This window comes from Mixophyes fleayi, chromosome 1, assembly GCF_038048845.1.
Source record: "Mixophyes fleayi isolate aMixFle1 chromosome 1, aMixFle1.hap1, whole genome shotgun sequence".
Lineage (NCBI taxonomy): Eukaryota > Metazoa > Chordata > Amphibia > Anura > Limnodynastidae > Mixophyes > Mixophyes fleayi.
The window spans coordinates 60,940,791-60,960,056 of record NC_134402.1 but is presented as its reverse complement, the minus strand read 5'-3'; the positions used below and the strand labels follow the sequence as shown (position 1 = coordinate 60,960,056).

The 19,266-nt window shown below is 36.2% G+C and overlaps 1 protein-coding gene across 2 annotated transcripts in view; it reads left to right on the top strand.

The window, feature by feature from the left end:
• Positions 1 to 17,462, top strand: part of GABRA2 (gamma-aminobutyric acid type A receptor subunit alpha2) — a 118,620-nt gene extending 101,158 nt beyond the window's left edge. For both annotated transcript variants that reach the window (XM_075195225.1, XM_075195217.1), the window contains exons 9-10: positions 8,555 to 8,757; positions 14,550 to 17,462. In XM_075195225.1, the coding sequence (XP_075051326.1) occupies positions 8,555 to 8,757; positions 14,550 to 14,843 (497 nt within the window). In that variant the 3' untranslated portion in view covers positions 14,844 to 17,462. The remainder of the gene's footprint in view (positions 1 to 8,554; positions 8,758 to 14,549) is intronic.
• Positions 17,463 to 19,266: the final 1,804 nt, after the last annotated feature.

Genomic DNA, 19,266 nt, shown 5'->3' with positions numbered 1-19,266 from the left:
CAGCGCTGTACAGAGAACTCACTCACATCAGTCCCTGCCCCATTGAAGCTTACAGTCTAAATTCACTTAACATACACACACACAGACAGAGAGAGATTAAGGTCAATTTAATAGCAGCAAATTAACCTACTAGTATATTTTTGTAGTGTGGGAGGAAACCAGAGTATTCGGAGGAAATCCACGCAAATATGGGGAGAACATACAAGCTCCACATAGATAAGGCCATAGAGCTCATGACCATGCCTTATCTATGGTGTTTGGCAGTTAACACTAACACCCAGATCCAGTTCTGCTCACATTCAGAATTCTCATCTGGCAAATACAGCAAAAAGAGGTTGATGGAAGTAGTGGGGAGTATGTCTGTAATGACAGATCTTCTGAAGTGAGACATCCACCATTCTATGAGTCAGGGGGAATTGTATTCTTCAGAAAACAAAAGAAAACCAGGCTGGCTGGGGTTCCCCTTTTGCAAAACCTGTACATTCCTAAGCTTTTTATTAGTTAAACACAAAGGATCTGATTTTGAGTTAGGAGCAAAGCAAAGAAAAGAAGCAACTTTGCACCTGGGCAAACCATGTTACAATGCAAGGGGCACAAATTGACTTATTTTCTTTGCACGCAAGGGAAATACTGGCTGTTTTTTCATGTAGCACACAAATACTTGATAACTTTATTGTTACACTGAAATTAAATTTGATCTATGACATTTCGTATCCCGACTATAAATCTGTCCCTACATTTTAAATATACCTCCCCCTCTAATGCAACATGGTTTTGCCAAGGTGCAAATTTGCTCCTTTTCTTTGCTTTGCTCCTAACTCAAAATCAGGCCCACAGTTGGCTAATGTTATAAAATGATATCCCACCAGGAATCTGGAAATTTATAAAACCAATTATAAACAAGTAATAATATAACTATTAAAATAATTCCCATGTGCAAGACGTTTGCTAAGAAGCACAACATGTGCCACCCACCAAGGGGGGCTTTCATAATTGTTATTCTCATCTACCTTCATCTTATTGTTTTATGTTGTGTATAACGGATTCATCACTGATGACAAGGCTTTATTGCTTTGTACCTATAGACTTGTCATTGTGAAATCTCTGTAGAGAATAATAAGCCTGCAGTTTGCTGTCCTCCTACTGCCTTGTTCTATGTACAGCCTTATTTGTTCATAAAAGAATAATCTCAGTCAATGTTAATAAGAAAAAAAGTGTTGTGGAGACTTTGATTCTTCTTGGCATTAATTAGGAAGTAAAAAAAAGTTAAAAAGTCATCGTGCCTGGGTGTCACTTCTTCATTGGTTGTGGGATTTTGTTTTACATATGTAGCCATGCTTACACTTTCCTAATCTACAACACTAAAATCTTATGCATAGTGCTCACAGCCTTCAGCAACCACTCTAAGTAAGCAAGTTAGTCTTTTAGTACACTCATTCTACACAGGGTTGTAAGAAACAGATGAGTACAGCCCATTCTACCGTTTCCTGTTCATAATCCCTAATCTATTTTCTAAATATCCTGTGATTTATACATACTTTAGAAACCATGCCTCTGATCCACCCAACAACTCCCATAGGTAAATCCACTTTCATATAGATCACGTTCAAGAATCTGGACTTGTTGAATAACGTATCACTCTGAGATCACCCATTTAATTGATTCAGGAAACTTTAAAAAGAATGTGACGAGTTTTTCTCAGTCCCCAAAAATCAAGACGCTGCAAAAAAAACCATAATGAGTTAAAGAATACTGTGGCAAAAAAAACCAAGACTGTCCTTGGGAAAACTGAACCAGATGGGATTGCTAAAGGTGGATAACATAGCATTTTAAAAATGTACGACAGGCACTTTTGTGATTCCTATGTAAGTGAGAGATAATCCATCAATATGCAGTAAGACTCGAACTCCCACTTCCTCCACCTGCTCTGTAATATTCTTACTGCCTGTTCACCCACAGTCACAGTCATATTAAACTAATGTTCACTTTGCTGTAAGATGAAGCTGTATCTTAAAGGTTTCTTGTAAAAGGCAGGAGATAAAGAAGGGTGGGGGCACATAGGGAGTGTAAAATGAAAATATTTGAACCCAAAACTGAAACAAACTATTTTATTTCTAAAAAAGCAATATAGTTTTGACTTTCTCTCATTTTAAAGCCTTATCTCCACTGTATATATCCAGCATATAGTAAACATCCTTCTACATATCAGGCCTTAGTAGAAATACACTAAGTTAACATTAAATTGGAGAAATCAATCTATCAAGTATATTAGTGACACATTTGAGAACAATTCTGTGCAAATGATACAAAAGTTGTACCTTTCTGTTAAAATTAATAATGGCACATCAAATGTGTTACACTTTTAGGTTAAAGTTAAAAAAATGGATATAACTGCAACTTTTCTGATAGTGCACAACTGCAAAGCACAGAATGCATAAAAATACAGTTGTGTGTAAAGTAGTATAAAACTATATAATTAACTAAAAGACACATGTATAGCTACAAAATAGTAACAATAATAGTAATCTTAATAAGAAAGTACTATATAACTGTACTAGAAATAAATATTTTTATATACAATATAGTGGAGCTTATTTACAAAGTGCAGCTGATGTGTAGAACAAATCACTTTGGTTTTGCCTTTCGATAGTCTACCCAGCACACACTAAGGTGCAGAAAATCAAAAACAGCAGCATGACAGCTCCCCCAAATCCTCATTCTGCCCACGCACTAGACGCCTGTTTTTGGGGACTTTGTTTATTCAATTACAGGATCTGGGATGTTGGGGGACATGTTTTTTAAATAAATATTTATTTTATTGAAATGTATATGGGAAGTGTATTGTTTCACTCAAAGTATAGGACCAGACGTGGGGGTAAACGTATGAACCTCGGCGACTTTGCTGTGAAAATTTAAAAAGGCGAAGGATTGGATTGCAAAGGCAAGTTTGCCTGGATATTTCTGCATGCAAAATGGATTAGATTTACAACATTTAATTTTTTTTTCTTGAGACAAAGTAGTGCGAGGACAGTGGCAGGCGGGGAGTTTGCCTGGGGCGGTACACGGGAGCTCAGGGAGGACAGAAACCTCCTGTGGAGCAGAGGGGCAAACCTTCCCTCCACAGGTGCCTGGTGCTCCCATTCCGCATGGCCTGACTAATCTGTCAGCATTCACCTCCACAATTGGGTTGCAACAATGCGTCTGCATACTCGGTTGCTGTAGAATCGGCAGTTCGAACAAACAGTAATTAGTCCAGAAAAACTTGCGTCTTCCACAGAGGAAAGAACAAGTTTGCCTTTACAAGCCATTGCCGCTGTAAATTTTCATTGCAAAGTCGTCAATTTCTGGCGTTCATACATTTACCCCTGATCTCTGCCAGCTATCAGCTAGTACAGAATTCAAATTATTTTGTGGTGGGGGAATGATCAGGGACAGTTATCTTGCCGCTAGCTCCGACAAATTAAATCTTGTTTCTGGACTGCTCCTACACTACTGTCCCTCTTGCTTGCTTCAATGGGAACACCTAATCTCATCCCAATTTATTTCCATGCAAACTTCTGCTCCTTCACAAATGCAGCCATCTTACTTAGGAAACATATGCTCCTTGGCATATTTCCACAAATTGTGGTGCACAGAGGGCCAAAGCTGTATTTGGAAACATTGCATTTTAAGGAAACAAATAACCTACAGGCCCATCTGGTCCAGTGATGGACAACCTGATATACTTCAAGGGCCACATGTATGGCCCTAAAACCTTCCCAAGGGTCACATTACCCTTAACTTCTGTATTGAAAACACAAACCCAAAACAACCTTTACATCCCCACATGACTCATTCCAAAATGTTCTCACATGTCCGACACTTGCTCCAAAAATCCCTGCGCCCTCTGCCTCTCATTTGACACAAAATGTCCTCAGATCCCACATGATCCCAAAACTCCCCTATATGCCACTTAGACCTCCCCGCATGTCACTCACACTGCCCCACATGCCACTCACACTGCCCCACATACCACTCACATTGCCTCACATGATCCCACTTACTGGAGAGCATGTGGTGCAGAATACTCTGCACTCCCTTATCCTGCCCTGTGGGCTGCGTAACCCCCTGCATTGGGCAGAAGAGGCTGTGTGCCGTGAATGCTGGCTGCTTCAGTTGAGCTTTAATCTCTGCTTTATGATATAATGTAGATAATAGTGGCTGATACAGAGCTGGGGGCCACAGGTGCAGGGTCACTAGGCCGCCTGTTGCCCACCACTGATCTAGTCTGTTCTACTTTGTGTGAGATGGTTTTTCTTTTATTTCAGGAATTGTTTATTGGGATGAAGTTGTTTTGTTTTTTTCTTAATAGTTTCTATCTAAGCCTTAACAATAACAATATGTTTGTCCCACACATTCTTCAATTATATTACTGTCCCAACCACAATGACCCCTAATGACACATTTTAATGGTAAGATTCATGGAACAACTCCAGACAGTCATCATGATGAAGTATTACAAAGAGTTTATTGAAGTATCTTGCACAAGACCCCTTGACAAAGTTCCTTAAGGGACAAAACAGTCATTGTAGCTGCAGAGTCAGCGATAGCTTTGTAACTTGTCTGGATGGCGTTTTCTGTGTGATTACATGACTTGGTTGAGTGCTCTACTGATGTAGTTGCAAAAATATTGCACATTAAGATTCTGTAAGCTCTCTTTGATTGTTTATCCCACTGACTGTAAGGAGTTGCTGCTTTAATTAATTTCTTTCTTAAGCTGTCCATAAACCTTGCAATTCAAGTCATGAAGATCAATTTCAGCCATTGAATCTGTGGGCAATGTAATTGGATTTTGTTTGTTACCTGAATGGTATTCATTGTAATTATTGGACGGTTTGTTTAATAATGACTAAATCAGAACTTTTGTGGCGGCTTAAGCTGTGAAATGTAAGTTTTTGCTACGGTAGGGAATGGCCACATTCACTTTTAGGCACCAACAGGAAGGTTGTTTATTCAAACAAAGTTAATGTTTAATTGTGACACTGTGGGCATACAAGGCAGGGCAGCAGGTCCACTGCCAACCTAACTAATTTCACTCTACAACTGGCATTTCTCAAGAGGTTAACCCAGTGATTGGGGTATAACATATATGTGCTTGCCACAGCACCAGTGGACAACAATAATTTGAAAAGTATATGTGAAAAAATACACAAGTAAAGGAATGGTTTGCGAGATTGGACTATTACATGTCTATGGATGATCTGATCTTATAATCTGCAGATAAGTTCCGCGAATAGTGTGTTTTGTGGTTCGACTGGATGGAATTCAAAGAAACCCTGTTGTTTGCCCTCTGGAACACTGGAACACTAAGGGTATATTTACTAAACTGCAGGTTTGACAAAGTGGAGAAGTTGCCTATAGCAACCAATCAGATTCTAGCTGTCATTTTGTAAAATGTACTAAATAAGTGATAACTAGAATAAAATAAAACTTTTTCAAACTTGCAGTTTAGTAAATATACCCCCTAGACCCTGACCACTTGGCTTACTTCCCGCGTGGATACAGATACACATCTCACAACTTACTGAAAAAGTGACAGTGCTGTCTCCGGTCCCCTCATTCCCCCGCTTTCCTACGTCCTCTCCCCCCCCCTTCCCTATGCCACTATACAGCATAAATGTTATACCGTTTATGGTTTATTTCTACCTGCTCATTTGCATTTTGCTAAGGTTCTTCATTTTTCTGATAAGCCGATATGACTCAGGCACATGGTAACTATATTTTGTCAGGGGATATATGTCCCAAGCTCTTGTATTACTTTTTTCTTGTCAGTTTCCTAAGATGTTCCACTTTTCAATGACACCTAATTGTACAAAAGAAAAAAAAAATTCCACGAGTATACAACTTGTTTTATATTTTGAAAACACGGACATACTATATGTTTAATTTAATAATGGTGGGATAAAAAAATTGTGATAAAATAAATCTAAAATATAAAATAAGTATTTAGTATACAAGTCATTTTTAAAGGTGCTACAATGTACCACAAAATAAAAAGTATATATATATATACATTCATTTATAATAACTAATGTCAAGCATTATAAATATCAAACATTGAAAATAATGAATATTTCTCGATAACAATGCAGCATTTAAACGCCCCTATAAAGTGCATTACGGAACAATGAATGCTTAAGACAAAACATAAATGGAAAAGTAAAAAGTCAGAACTTTTTCATAATTCTACATAAGGACCTGAGTCTTGATTTTATTAGATAAATATCAAGGGTAAATTAAATGTATTAAGTATGCTTCCTCCTCTATGTAAAATCGGGGTTTTCTCTAGCTGTAAAACGTAAACCTGTCTATTATAAAAATAAAAATCATCACCTCTTCTAAAGAATCCTTAATGGTCTCAGATCCTGCCCATCAAAGATATAGTGGTTTGTCTTACACATTGTTTATAGCAAGGACAAGACAATAAGTAAATTGTATTAATGGAGATGCATGAAACCTGGTCCTCAGTTATTCACTCATATGTTTGAATATCTTAGCATCTGATAAATCAGTTCCAAATAATGATCAGATCATCAATAAATCTGCAATATGTGATTTTGTGTTTAAGCTAAGGATTCATACTTCAAAATATGTGTCATGATTCTCACCGCCCCTTAAAAACTTCAATATAATGGAGGATTTTTTAATATAATGGAGGAAATTTCAATATAATGGAGGAAATTTCAATATAATGGTGGACATTTTGTTCCTCTATCCAGACACAATAATTGTGAAACAAAAGATAATGTTTACACATTATCTTTTGTGCTTGAGTCATTGTGAATGACTCAATGTTTGCATCTGTAATCTCCTGGATTTTTTGAGAATTGGAGATACAAAGCCAAATAACTATCACCAACAATCACTTTGGTGGCCTGTAAAGAGGAGGTACCGTACAGAGAGGCAAAGTAGAGGCCATGGTGTACTTCTCCTCTACCTTTGTACTTAAGTGACGGATATACTGGCAAGCTGTTATAATCACTGGACAGCTACTGGTAATGTGATTGATGAACATCTGGTTATATTCGCTAAGTAACATGCAGGAAGCAGTCTAGCAGTTATGACAGCTTCCTTGTACTTACCTTTAGAGATGAGCACACAGCAGATGTGACAGGCAGAACCCCAGTTCAAAACCCACTACAATGTATATACACCTCATTTATATTTAAATCCTAGTTCCCTAAATCCTGATGCATTACTCCAATGTAGCACCACAGACTCTTATGTACTTGTTTGGCCCTAGAGATCAGTTTTCCTCCGGCCACATTTGTTAGTGCTCAGGTTGAAAGTCACACTGTAACCTAATAGCTGAGCATGGAAATCCTACCACAGAGTTTGTTGGTAGAACCTGTTTAGTCTTCCATTACGGGTTGGGTACTAAATTGCGTCACTGGAAATCTGACAACGTGACCTGCCAGCATTGGTCTTTTAATGTCAGCATTGTGACAATGTCGACAATCACACTGTCAACATTTTCAAACTGTCTCCAGAATAGAAGTGTCGACATTTAGCCTGCCAACATTTTCATGTCGATAGGTTAACCCCGGACATTCCAGTGTCAGAATTGTGACTGCATTTGTCCATTACAGTGCTGTGCTACCACATGCAGCACAACATAAAGTCACAGGGCCTGAGTCATTAAGGAGAGAAAAGCAAAATAAAGGAGTAGATTTGCACCTTGGCAAAACCATGTTGCATTGGAGGGAGAGTTAACTTTAAATGTGAGGACAGATTTATAATTGAGGAAGGGAATGTCCTAGATCAAGTTTAAATTTCAGTGTGAAAATAAAGCTATCAACTATTTGCGTGCTATATGAATAAACATCCAGTATTTTCTTTATTTCCATAATAATAAACTAATTTGCACCTCTTGTATTGTATCATGGTTTGTCCAGCATAAAATGTACTTCTTTTTTTTTTTTTTGCTTTGCTATCCTTAATGAGTCAGGCTTATAATGTTCAGACTCTGCACCTAGAAAATCGTTTCTGTGTACCCTATGGTGTGTGCTGCTATTAGTCACCACTGGATCTGAAATTGTAAGACCTGACCAATAAAAACGGTAGCTAAGGAAAAAATTGCTAAGGACAGACTAAAGAATTATCAAATTAGAATGGAAATATACTTTAAATCTTCTAAATGTACATTTTAAAATGCTTAAATAAGATTTCTGTACAATCCATTTCTGACTTTAGACAGAATAGGACTACCAGAAAGCAGGTTTTGCAATGTATTGCAATATATGGAACTTGCTCTTTACATCTTTGATGTATCTGGAACACTTTGCTAAGAGACAGCACAAGGCTAAATGTCTTTATATTGTTGTTGTTTTATTTTTTTTAATATTCCTTGCAGACCCATCTCATGTAAATGTTAAAAGATGAAAGCAAAACACCTCTTACATTCTTGTCAAACAAAAGGACATTTGCCATAAAAATCTTACTGTAAAGTTGCTATATGTTTTGAAGCTGAACTTTAACATATTACATTGGTTGATGCTTTTTGTGTTTCTCCCAGGTGTCACAACAGTACTAACCATGACAACACTTAGCATCAGTGCTAGAAACTCCCTGCCAAAAGTGGCCTATGCTACTGCTATGGACTGGTTCATTGCTGTTTGCTATGCATTTGTTTTCTCGGCTTTGATCGAATTTGCCACCGTTAACTATTTCACTAAAAGAGGATGGGCCTGGGACGGAAAAAGCGTAGTCAATGACAAGGTAAGAGCACATCCCTATATTTATAACTGAAGTTAGTAATTGTGTACATAGTTCACAGCTGTGCCCCTTTAGAAGAGACAGACTGTCTTCTAAACCTAGATTTCCATCTTCTTTTCCCTTCCAAATAGTCTCTTTTAGGTCTGATATGTAAATCTGTGTGGATCGACATTAGTCATAATAAGTATATGGAAATGTATAGCAGTGTCAACCCTGTATATTGTTTTATGTTAATGTAAATGCTGCTAGTTATAAATGATTATTGTTAGCATCATTACTATTAATAATAATAATAATAATAATAATAATAATAATAATGATTTAAAAGTTGTCAATGTAAGTTTTCTTATTGCCAAACTATTGCTGTGAAAAGATGTGAAACTGCAAACTTCAGTAGGATAAATGCAAAATATTATTAATACCATTATATTGTCTGCCACAAACAGAAGCTGAAAAATAATTTATGTTGAAAGTAAACAGATACATCAAAAGCAAATAAACAAGTCAAAGCGCCAAAGAGGATATAATGTATAAAGAATAAACAATAGGTGAAAATAATGAAAATAACAGTAAAGTCAGAAAGCAAGATTCAAAGATTCACACCAGAGGATTGCTGTCATGATACAATTGTGACAGATGCTAAAAGGGATAGGAACAGAAAATCCAAACATTAGGGATCTGATGATCAGTACAATGTAGAACCATGAGAAATGGGAGTTCCACAAAAACCACAGAGGGTGAGTCAGAATCCATGAGGAGTCAAAGCAGTAAAGTATGAAGTTGAACAACAAAAAGTAAAGCTAACACTAGCCAAGACAAGTGTGTGGCAGACCAGAGGAAGTAGGATCTTAAAGCTGAAACAGGTATACTTAATTAGGTACAGGAAGTGCACTCAAAGGCCTTTTTTTCCACCTACTGAGAAGAAGTGCAGAAGTCTCCCCCAAGAGGATGTTGCCTCCTGGAAACCAGGATTCCTGACAGCCAAATTTTGTGCATGTCTTAGAACATGTGTAATTGTATTATGTTGTACATATTTTTATAATAAATGTTAAGTGCCACTATTTGGCAATTTGAAATGTTAAGAGGCACACTAACCTACCCACAGCAAGTACTGGCCATTATAAATTACTACACCGAAATTGCAACAATAAAAAAAATTCCTTTCGACTCTAATCACAAAAGGTTTGAGTTATCATTTGACGTTGCCACTAGACTATAGCCATTGTTTTTATCAAATTTCTTATGCCATTCTAGGCCATCACGACACTAGCACCAGCACCTTTCTGTGATAAGTGGACCATTCATACCGCCAAAAAACATATACAGCAAAAAAGAAGAAAGCTTGGGGTCTGAAGAACAGTAAAATGGTCCCTCTTCAATACTAACGATCCAGTGCTATTACATATAGTTCTGCCCCTATATCCTCCAATCTGCTTTGAATTTGAAGTCTAATTCATCCTATCATCACAAGCTAAAAATATCTGCAGATACCAGTATGTTATCTACCATGGATAAAACCATGGCTGGTCAGTAGGGAGGTGGCTTTTACAGTAGACTATAGTTCTACACTGGATAAAGGCTGGGGCTCTTCCCAACCACTCCTGGGCTCTGTGGACAGGGGTAAAGAACAATACTGCAACTCTGCCACCGTAGAGAAAACAAGATCAAGATAGTGGCTATCCTGATGAGTAGCGGATTCAATCCACTTGGAGAGGTCAAGTGAGGATGCTAGAGAGAGTAGTTTGGAAGCAGCATTGGAGCGTGGATTAGAAATAGGGATGTTGAAATCACCCATGATGATGGAGGGAGCCATGCAGAGAAGGGTTCAAGAAATTGTTGTTGTGGCCTAGGGGGGCAATAGATGACAGCAACATGCATAGAGAATGGGTTAAAAATCCTAATAGTATGTACTTTAAAAGATGTGAATGTGAGTGATGGGACATTTGGTAGAATGTGCACTCTGGGGAGAGAATTAGTCCAAACCCACCTCCTTGTCTGCCTCCTGGGGATGTGGGTGAAATGGAGACCAGCATGTGAAAGGGCTGCAGGTGAGGCAGTGTCTGATTGTGTGAGCCATGTTTCTGTTATTGCTAGAAGGTTTAGGTTGTTTGAGAGGAGAGATCGTGTATGGAGGTAAGTTTGTTTCAAACAGACCGTGCATTCCAAAGGGCACATTTAGAGGACTTTGGAAGAGAGGGAAGACAGTTGATGCGTTTGAGGTTTGCTGGATTTCTGTAGCATTCAGATATATGTGTGTGGGAGAAGTAAGGGGGACCTGGATTAGGTGATATATCACCAGCTAATAGAAGCAGGGAGGAAGAAAGGTAGGAAAGATGGTTGTAAAATGTGTGTCCTTTTAGTTTCTGGCGACAGGGTGAGGCTGTTAAAGTTATTGAATTTAAATAGGAAAAGAGTTCATGACTGTTAAGAAAAGATGACTGAAGTAATGAAGGGGCAATGTGGACAGAGGTGTTTGTTGCAGGATGGGTGAGGGATGATATAGTCCTAAAGATAATACCATGAAAGGAGAGAAAACAAAAATAATTTGGCAAGCACTGGGATTTATGAGTAAAATAGCAAAAAATGAGGGAATTAAAAGAATTACCTATTTGCAATATCCTGTGCAATCAGAGAAGTAGTGCAGAGTGAGGCCACAGTACATGTAATTTAATCCTGGATGTCTGGATAGCATGGACTAATGATGTGAAGAGCCATGTGGGGGGGGGGTGGAAGTGTTGAATGAAGAGTGATAAAGAACAGTAGCTGAGTTATGAAAGAGGAGAGTGGTTCAAACTCAGTTTAATTTCTTCCTACTTGTGATAGCAGACAAGCCTTGTGTAGAATTGAAAGTACAATGATAGATAGAGGACTGAAATAGCTGTAGCATGGGTAGGGAGTGGCTGAACAAGTAGTAGTGCATGCTGATTAAACAGAGGGGATTTTGCAGGGAAAATAAACTGACAGATAAAACAAACTTTCATGAGCTGAGTAGAAAATAAGAGCAGAGTCCAAAACAGTCTTCTTGTGGTGTGAAGCTTGTAACTAAGGAGAGATGGAAACATCAGGGGTAGAATATGGTTTTCAGGTGAATACTGACTGTTGTCCTTGTGTTGCTGTGGTAATGGGTAAAATGTTCTTCTCCTGTGTCCTCCTGTTTAACTCCGGTATAACGCCGAATTATGCTATTTAAATTTTTTTACACTTGTAACTACACACTTAGAACTATACACACTAGCTATGCAGCCATCACTTAGCTTGCAGCCATTCTACCGGTAAGCCTGACACAAATAGTGGGGAAACTACTGGAAGGTATATTAAGGGATAGTATTCATGATTACTTTGTGAGCAGTAAGACTATTAGTGGAAGAAAACATGGATTTATGAGATATAGGTCATGTCAAACTCATCTAATTAGATGAGGAAGTTAGTAGGAACTTAGACCATGGTAGTACAGTAGATGTGGTCTGATTAGATATTGCAAAAGCCTTTGATACAGTGCCACACAAGAGGTTGGTTTACAAAGTAAGGGAACTGGGTCTAGGAAACAACATTTGTACTTGGGTCACAAACTGGTAGGAGAATAGGGAACAAAGAGTTGTGATAAATGGGACATTTTTTAATTGGTCAAACATTTTAAGTGGTGTACCTGAAGGTTCTGTGCTGGGGCCACTCCTTTTTAATATATTTATTAATGACCTTGGTGATGTTTTAGAGAGCACAGTTTCCATTTTTGCAGATATCACTAAACTTTGTAAGGTAATAAAATCAGAGCAATATGTAGTTTCTCTATTGAAAGACTTGAATAAACTTGAGGTTTGGGCAGCCAAATGGAAGATGAAGTTTAACATAGATAAATGTAAGGTTGTGCATTTAGGGATCAAAAACAAGCACACAATCTATAAACTAAATGGTTTAAATTTAGGGAAATCTATAGTTTAAAAGGATTTGGGAGTGCTCGAATAAAGTAGACTTAGCAATAGTGCTCAATGTCAAGCAGCAACTGCAGATGCCAATAAAGTATTGCCATGCATAAAAAGGGGCATAGATAAGACAGTGTGATTTTGCCACTATATAACTGTTTCGTACGACCTCTTCTTGAATATGGAGTACATATCTGGGCACCACTCTATAAAAAAGACATTTTGGAACTAGAAATAGGTCAGAGAAGGACAGCAAAATTACTAAAGTGTACGGAGTCATTAAGTTATGAGAAATTGTTAGCCAGTTTAGGCATGTTTACTTTAGAAAAGAGGCGTCTAAGAGGGGATATGATTACTATGTACAAATACATTAAGGGTCAATACAGAGAGCTTTCATGGGAACTTTTTATCTCAAGGTCTGTACACAGGACACGTGGTCACCCCCTAAGGTTAGAGGAGAGGATGTTTCACAACCAGCAAAGGAAGAGACAGTCAAGATATGGATTTCACTGCCAGGGAAGGTGGTGATTCATTTGATGTTCATGAAAGGGTTAAACAAATTTTTAGTGGAAAAGGGTATCCAGGGTTGTGACTGTTAATTAAAATTAAGGAAAGTAGTGGATGCAGGGAGATATAGGACTGCAATATTGGGTCAGGAGGGATTTTTCCAGATTGAAACTGATTGGTGGTTGCTTCATCTGGATCAATTTCAAATATAGATAGATATGGATCCAAAATAGATTGAACTTGATGGACTGGTGTCTTTTTTCAACCTCATCAACTATGTTACTATGTTACAAACCCCAAATGAGGCTTGTGGGCTCTGTCATTCAATTCATGTATTTTTAATGCACAGCGCATTTAATGCACAGTGTTTTGATGCATTAAAAGCACAGAACTAGACTCAGGGGCACATTTAGGGACTCAAATGCACTCAAAATGTATGCAGGGAAAAAGACGCGTAAGTACATAAACAGAGCATATTTAGATGCATAAGTGTAGTCGAACAGAACGAAAACAGTAGCATTTGCACCAGGTGTCAGATATAGCAAGTTTGTATAGTTACATTACATGATAGCCTACAGAAAAAGAGAGGTAGGTCCAACTCTAAATTAGGTCCTCAGTCTCCACCAACTCTCAGTTGTGTCGTGTAGGGAGAAAAAGCCCCCATCTCTTTATATCATGCAATAATATCACTCTGCAAAATCAAATATTGTTTCGCTCTTCATGTCTGACTGCTTCCCTCTGCCCAACTTCATCCATCTCCTCCCTGCTACCTTTGCAAACTTCTGTTCTTGCACTGGCACAAATACAACAGTTTGGGTCTGCAAATCTAATCAACCCAGAGCAAATCAAGGCACAGAGTGGGTCCAAAGCTGTTTTTGTGCTGAGGAGGGGTCACTTTTCATATTGCAAATGATCTCCATCCTCTTTCTGCCTTGAACGAGTTTTATACCTTCTAAAATTAATACAGTACTCTCTCTTTCACTCACTCTTCATATTCTCTCTCTTTATAAATAACATTTTCTTCATCTAATATATATTTAAATATTGTATTTCTTTTACAATATGATTTTCATAATCCTCAACTTGAATGCAGTCAGCAAGCTTTCCTATTAGTACTTTGTAGTGTATCTCATAATTCCAAAAACCACCCAAACAACCTGTATGCTGTCATCTGTATACTTAATTTTCTTTCCACTTGTAATGAGAATTGTACTGTGCCAATTGTATACGGAAATACTGTAGTTTGGGGAGATATTTTCTGTTCTGGCAAATAATCACTTACAAAAAACTTTGTAATAATACGTATTCTGCATAAATTATTTAGACAAAATAACAGCTAACAGGTTTCTTGGTTTTATCTCTTTTCAGAAAAAAGAGAAAGCTTCTGTCATTAAGAAGAACAATGCATATGCAGTTGCTGTAGCAAACTATGCTCCAAACATCACTAAGGATTCCACTCTACCGACAATATCAAAAAGTGCAACTGCAGATCCCAGCAAAGCAAAACCACAGGAGGCAAAGAAAACATTCAACAGTGTTAGTAAAATTGACAGAATGTCAAGAATAGTCTTTCCACTTTTATTTGGTACATTTAACTTGGTATACTGGGCAACTTACCTGAATAGGGAACTAGCCATAGAAGGGCTTGTGCTTTCAAAATAGAATAAACACCTCAAATGCTAACAATATATTGGCATTCTGAGACACAGATTGTTTTAGTATGTATGACTAATAACTGCTAACTTATGAATTGACATGTACAGTAAGCACCTCTTGCCTAAGAAGAGGGGACTCTGTTAACTAGAATGAGCTTTGACTAGATACTGTAGCACACATGGCTTATAAAACAGTTTCTTCTTGGCCGCAAAGTATATTCACTTTGGAATAAGGTTGTACTGCAGTTTATGAATAATGGCTACCAGTTAACAGAGAACACATTTACTGGTTCATATTTTTGTTTGGGGACCCTATTTTGTTAATTAGAACTTTAATCTTTTATATGGTAATGCAACATGCTTGTGTACTGAAAGCCCTTTCTAATGTCATAAGTGTACCATTTATTTCACAGAAACTATGGAAAAGCAAACAAACAAACTGAATTTTGTTCACAGTCGGAACTGTAGAGGTTCCCTCATTTTCTCCTTGTGTGGTATTACAAAGAATAATTCAGTTTCAGTAGTACTGTTTTGTGGATGTCTAATAAAGCGATCAGGGAAATCTAGATGTCAAATACATTAAAACCTTTACTACAATGTGCTTGTTCTATGGAATTGCATTACAACTCTGGCCAGAATACCTTTATTTGATTGCTATTTTATATAGCTTATCATTTTGATTAAATATATACTTAAAACAGACCTTTTTCAAATGTACAAAATTATTATTAGTAGTCAGTATCATCATCATCATCATCATTTATTTATATAGCGCCACTAATTCCGCACGCTGTACAGAGAACTCACTCACATCAGTCCCTGCCCCATTGGAGCTTACAGTCTAAATTCCCTAACACACACACACACACAGACAGAGAGAGGCACACACAGACTAGGGTCAATTTGTTAGCAGCCAATTAACCTACCAGTATTGCTATGTGGTAAATGATTCATATTTCATGCTATTTTGTAGACACTCTACAATGCTTTTTAATTTTTCCCAATACTCATTTTATTAGCACAATGACTTGTCTAAATGGGAAATTTAACCCCTAGAAGGTGCACTTTCTATGCAAGCATGATGGTCCTAAATTCTGCAATCAATGGAGTCTTTGGTGGTGTACGAAACATTTTGATAATTCAGCACTGTGTAAGATGGTGCTTCTAGCTTATGGATCCATAATCCGTATGTTTGGACCATGCAGCCTCTGTGTGTCCATGGGAAACTGTTGAGTGCAGATTGGGCAATGGCAGGGTTAAAGCACCCATCTCAACAAGTGAAGGTTAAATTTTGTTGACCTTTAAACCAATTAAGTACACTGATTCTGAACTGTTGTATTAAGCGCCTGGAAACAAATAACTTATATCATGTGATATTTAATGTTACTATATTTTATTATTGTAAAATCATTATTATACATTTCACTTTCACATGTCTAGTATTAGTACAAATGGATATAATTCTACAGTATGTTCCCAAAGCCACAATAGGAGCATCAGTAGGTTAAACTATCATCAGAATTTAAATCTTACTATATCGTGAATCATGTTTACTGTTTTGAGAGAGTTTACAGGGTATTTGTACCCAACAATTTTATTAATCTGAAAATGTCACATGGGTTAGCATTTAATTAAAATGATATATGCTACTTTTTTCATTAATGTAAAAATATTGTAGACATAGTTGGCTTTATAGCATTTTTTTTAATCGTATTTAAGTATTAGTACAGAGTTATTACTCAACACTGGGAAGGCTGTACAAATTTGTAAAGAATAAATAAAGTAGAATATAAAGTGTAAACATATGCTATTGTCATAAAATATCACTTGCTGTTAATTTATCTCATTAAAGTGTTCATTGCATGACAACATAATTACCATGGTCACAAATTCATTTTATCACCAAGGATTTAGTAATGACAAAGAAATGCATCAAACAAAAGAACACTGCATAGAGTGTAAGCAGATTAACAATTTCAATGAACACATTATAGATTTATAAAATTCCTGTAAAATAAGTATATATTTCAGCGTTTTTAGGTACATAGTTTATTAAGGTGAAATAGTTTCATTTTAATTTCTCATAAAGATATTAAGCAAATGCATAGGATTTTTTTAATTGATTACAATATGTTTATCTTTAGTTTATTTATGTATTTAATTTTCTTTTGTTTTTCTCAATTTAGTTTTTTGCTTTTTTCCCTTCCCTTTTCCTGAATCAAAACTATAATAGAAGACTGTCTTGTTTTTTGGGAAACTACCATCATGCATTGTAACATATTTTATGTTTTAAATAAAAAAGGGTATGAGGTGAAGTACAGCACTTTATCCATATTATAGACATAAATATATATTTTCATATACTAAAGTGAAAAATAGAACACCTAAACTGAATCTGGATCTTCCATTGAGGTGTGTGCAATATAACATATACATTTACTAGCAAGCAATAATACTTAGCAAGTCATATATATCCATGTAACATAACCAGAGTACACAATAATGTTAACTAACTGTACAATTATAGATTCACTAAATGATGGTTAATATTTAGTATTCTTCATATAATTTATATCTATGGAAAAGAGAGTTGCAGATTCTTAATGTACCATTAATAGATGTAAGCTATACTGTAGCAACATAATACATTGAAAATATTTGTACAAAGTATCATGTATATAAAGAAGTGTTTGTATATATTCAATCTACCAAATGTCCCTTCGATTCAATTTCTTCTTTGGTTGTGAAAGAGCAGTTTGCATTGTAATTGCCCAACAGAATATTTATTGTGTAATCAATAGAATCTAAAAAACTTTTTTAGTTTCCACACATCCAAAGTGTTTCTCAGAAAAGGCATCATATGAATGTGAAACTATTTTTTATTTTTTTAAGTTTAATTGTAGTACAATACTGTATCTCATTATCTATCTATCTATCTATCTATCTATCTATCTATCTATCTATCTATCTTTCTAATAACTAGAATTAATATCTATCTATAATCTATCTTTAAATCAATCAATCTATAATTTATAACTAATATCTATCTATAAACTATCTAGCTATCCAACATCTATTCATAATATCTTTATCTGTTATCTATCTATCTATCTATCTATCTATCTATCTATCTATCTATCTATCTATCTATCTATCTATCTAATATCTAGAACTAATATCTATCTATAATCTATCTCTATTATCTAGAACTAATATCTATCTATCTATCTATCTATCTATCTATCTATCTAATATCTAGAACTATTATCTATCTATAATCTATCTCTATTATCTACAACTAATATCTATCTATCTATTATCTACAACTATATTCTATCTATCTATCTATCTATCTATATATCTATCTATCATCACTAATATCTATCAATAATCTATCTTTCTTATGGCTATCTCTCTATCATATACATCTATCTATTGTGAAGTTACTGTAACTTGCAAACTTGCAGGACTCATTACCTCTGGACACAGGAGACACAGAAACACACCACAAATAGTTGCTGTAGTTGTTGTAATAGTGCTGCAAAAAACCAACAACATTTAACAATAAATGATAAATATGTGCATCACTATTCCACAGGCTGTACAAAGCTCTCTGTCACAAGCCAGATCTTCTAGAAGGTTTAATTGAAATATATATAATGTGGAGTACTTCTTTACCTCTTCTCCATTCTGTCTCTCTGAGTGACTAAGCTCTCAGTTCCAGAGATAAACTGTTTGCACACACAGGAGTCTTTATAGCAGCAAACGTTCAGGTAGGTTCTCAGTAAACAGTCTGAACTACAGACAGAAAATGTATTCAAAGGTCAGTACATCCTATTCTTTATATTATTAACATTATAACTATTATAATTTTATATAGAGAGCCAGCATATTCTATAGTACCTTACAACTGTATGTACAACTGTACATAGATAGGTAATGTAAACTTATTTATAGACAGGCCAAATATTTAAGACACTGCAAGTTGGGACTCATGTTATAGACATGATTATAACTATTCATTAGACAATTGTTTGCCCTTTTAATTTACATTTAGCCCTTGCGTAGCATGTCTACAGAGTCAAAAATGGACAGTGCTGAAGGATGCAATCCAATTCTGATTGTAACATAAAGATTAAAGGTAACTAACATATGATTTTGTGATTTAACTAGATATAAGGCTAGGAATGGTACCTACCCTTTGTGACAGAAAGTCCCCTGTATAACTGTCCTGCTGCCCTCTAACTGTCAGATACAGCGATCAGGCATTCTGCAAGAAACACTATACTAATGATATACTTTCACATACTAATGTTACCTAGCTTTGCAGTATTGTTTTAAAAGTTAGCAAAATATTATTTACGGAACTGTAGTCTTGCCCTTTAGTAATTAATCTGGTATACAGTACTTGAATACATATTTTGTATCAC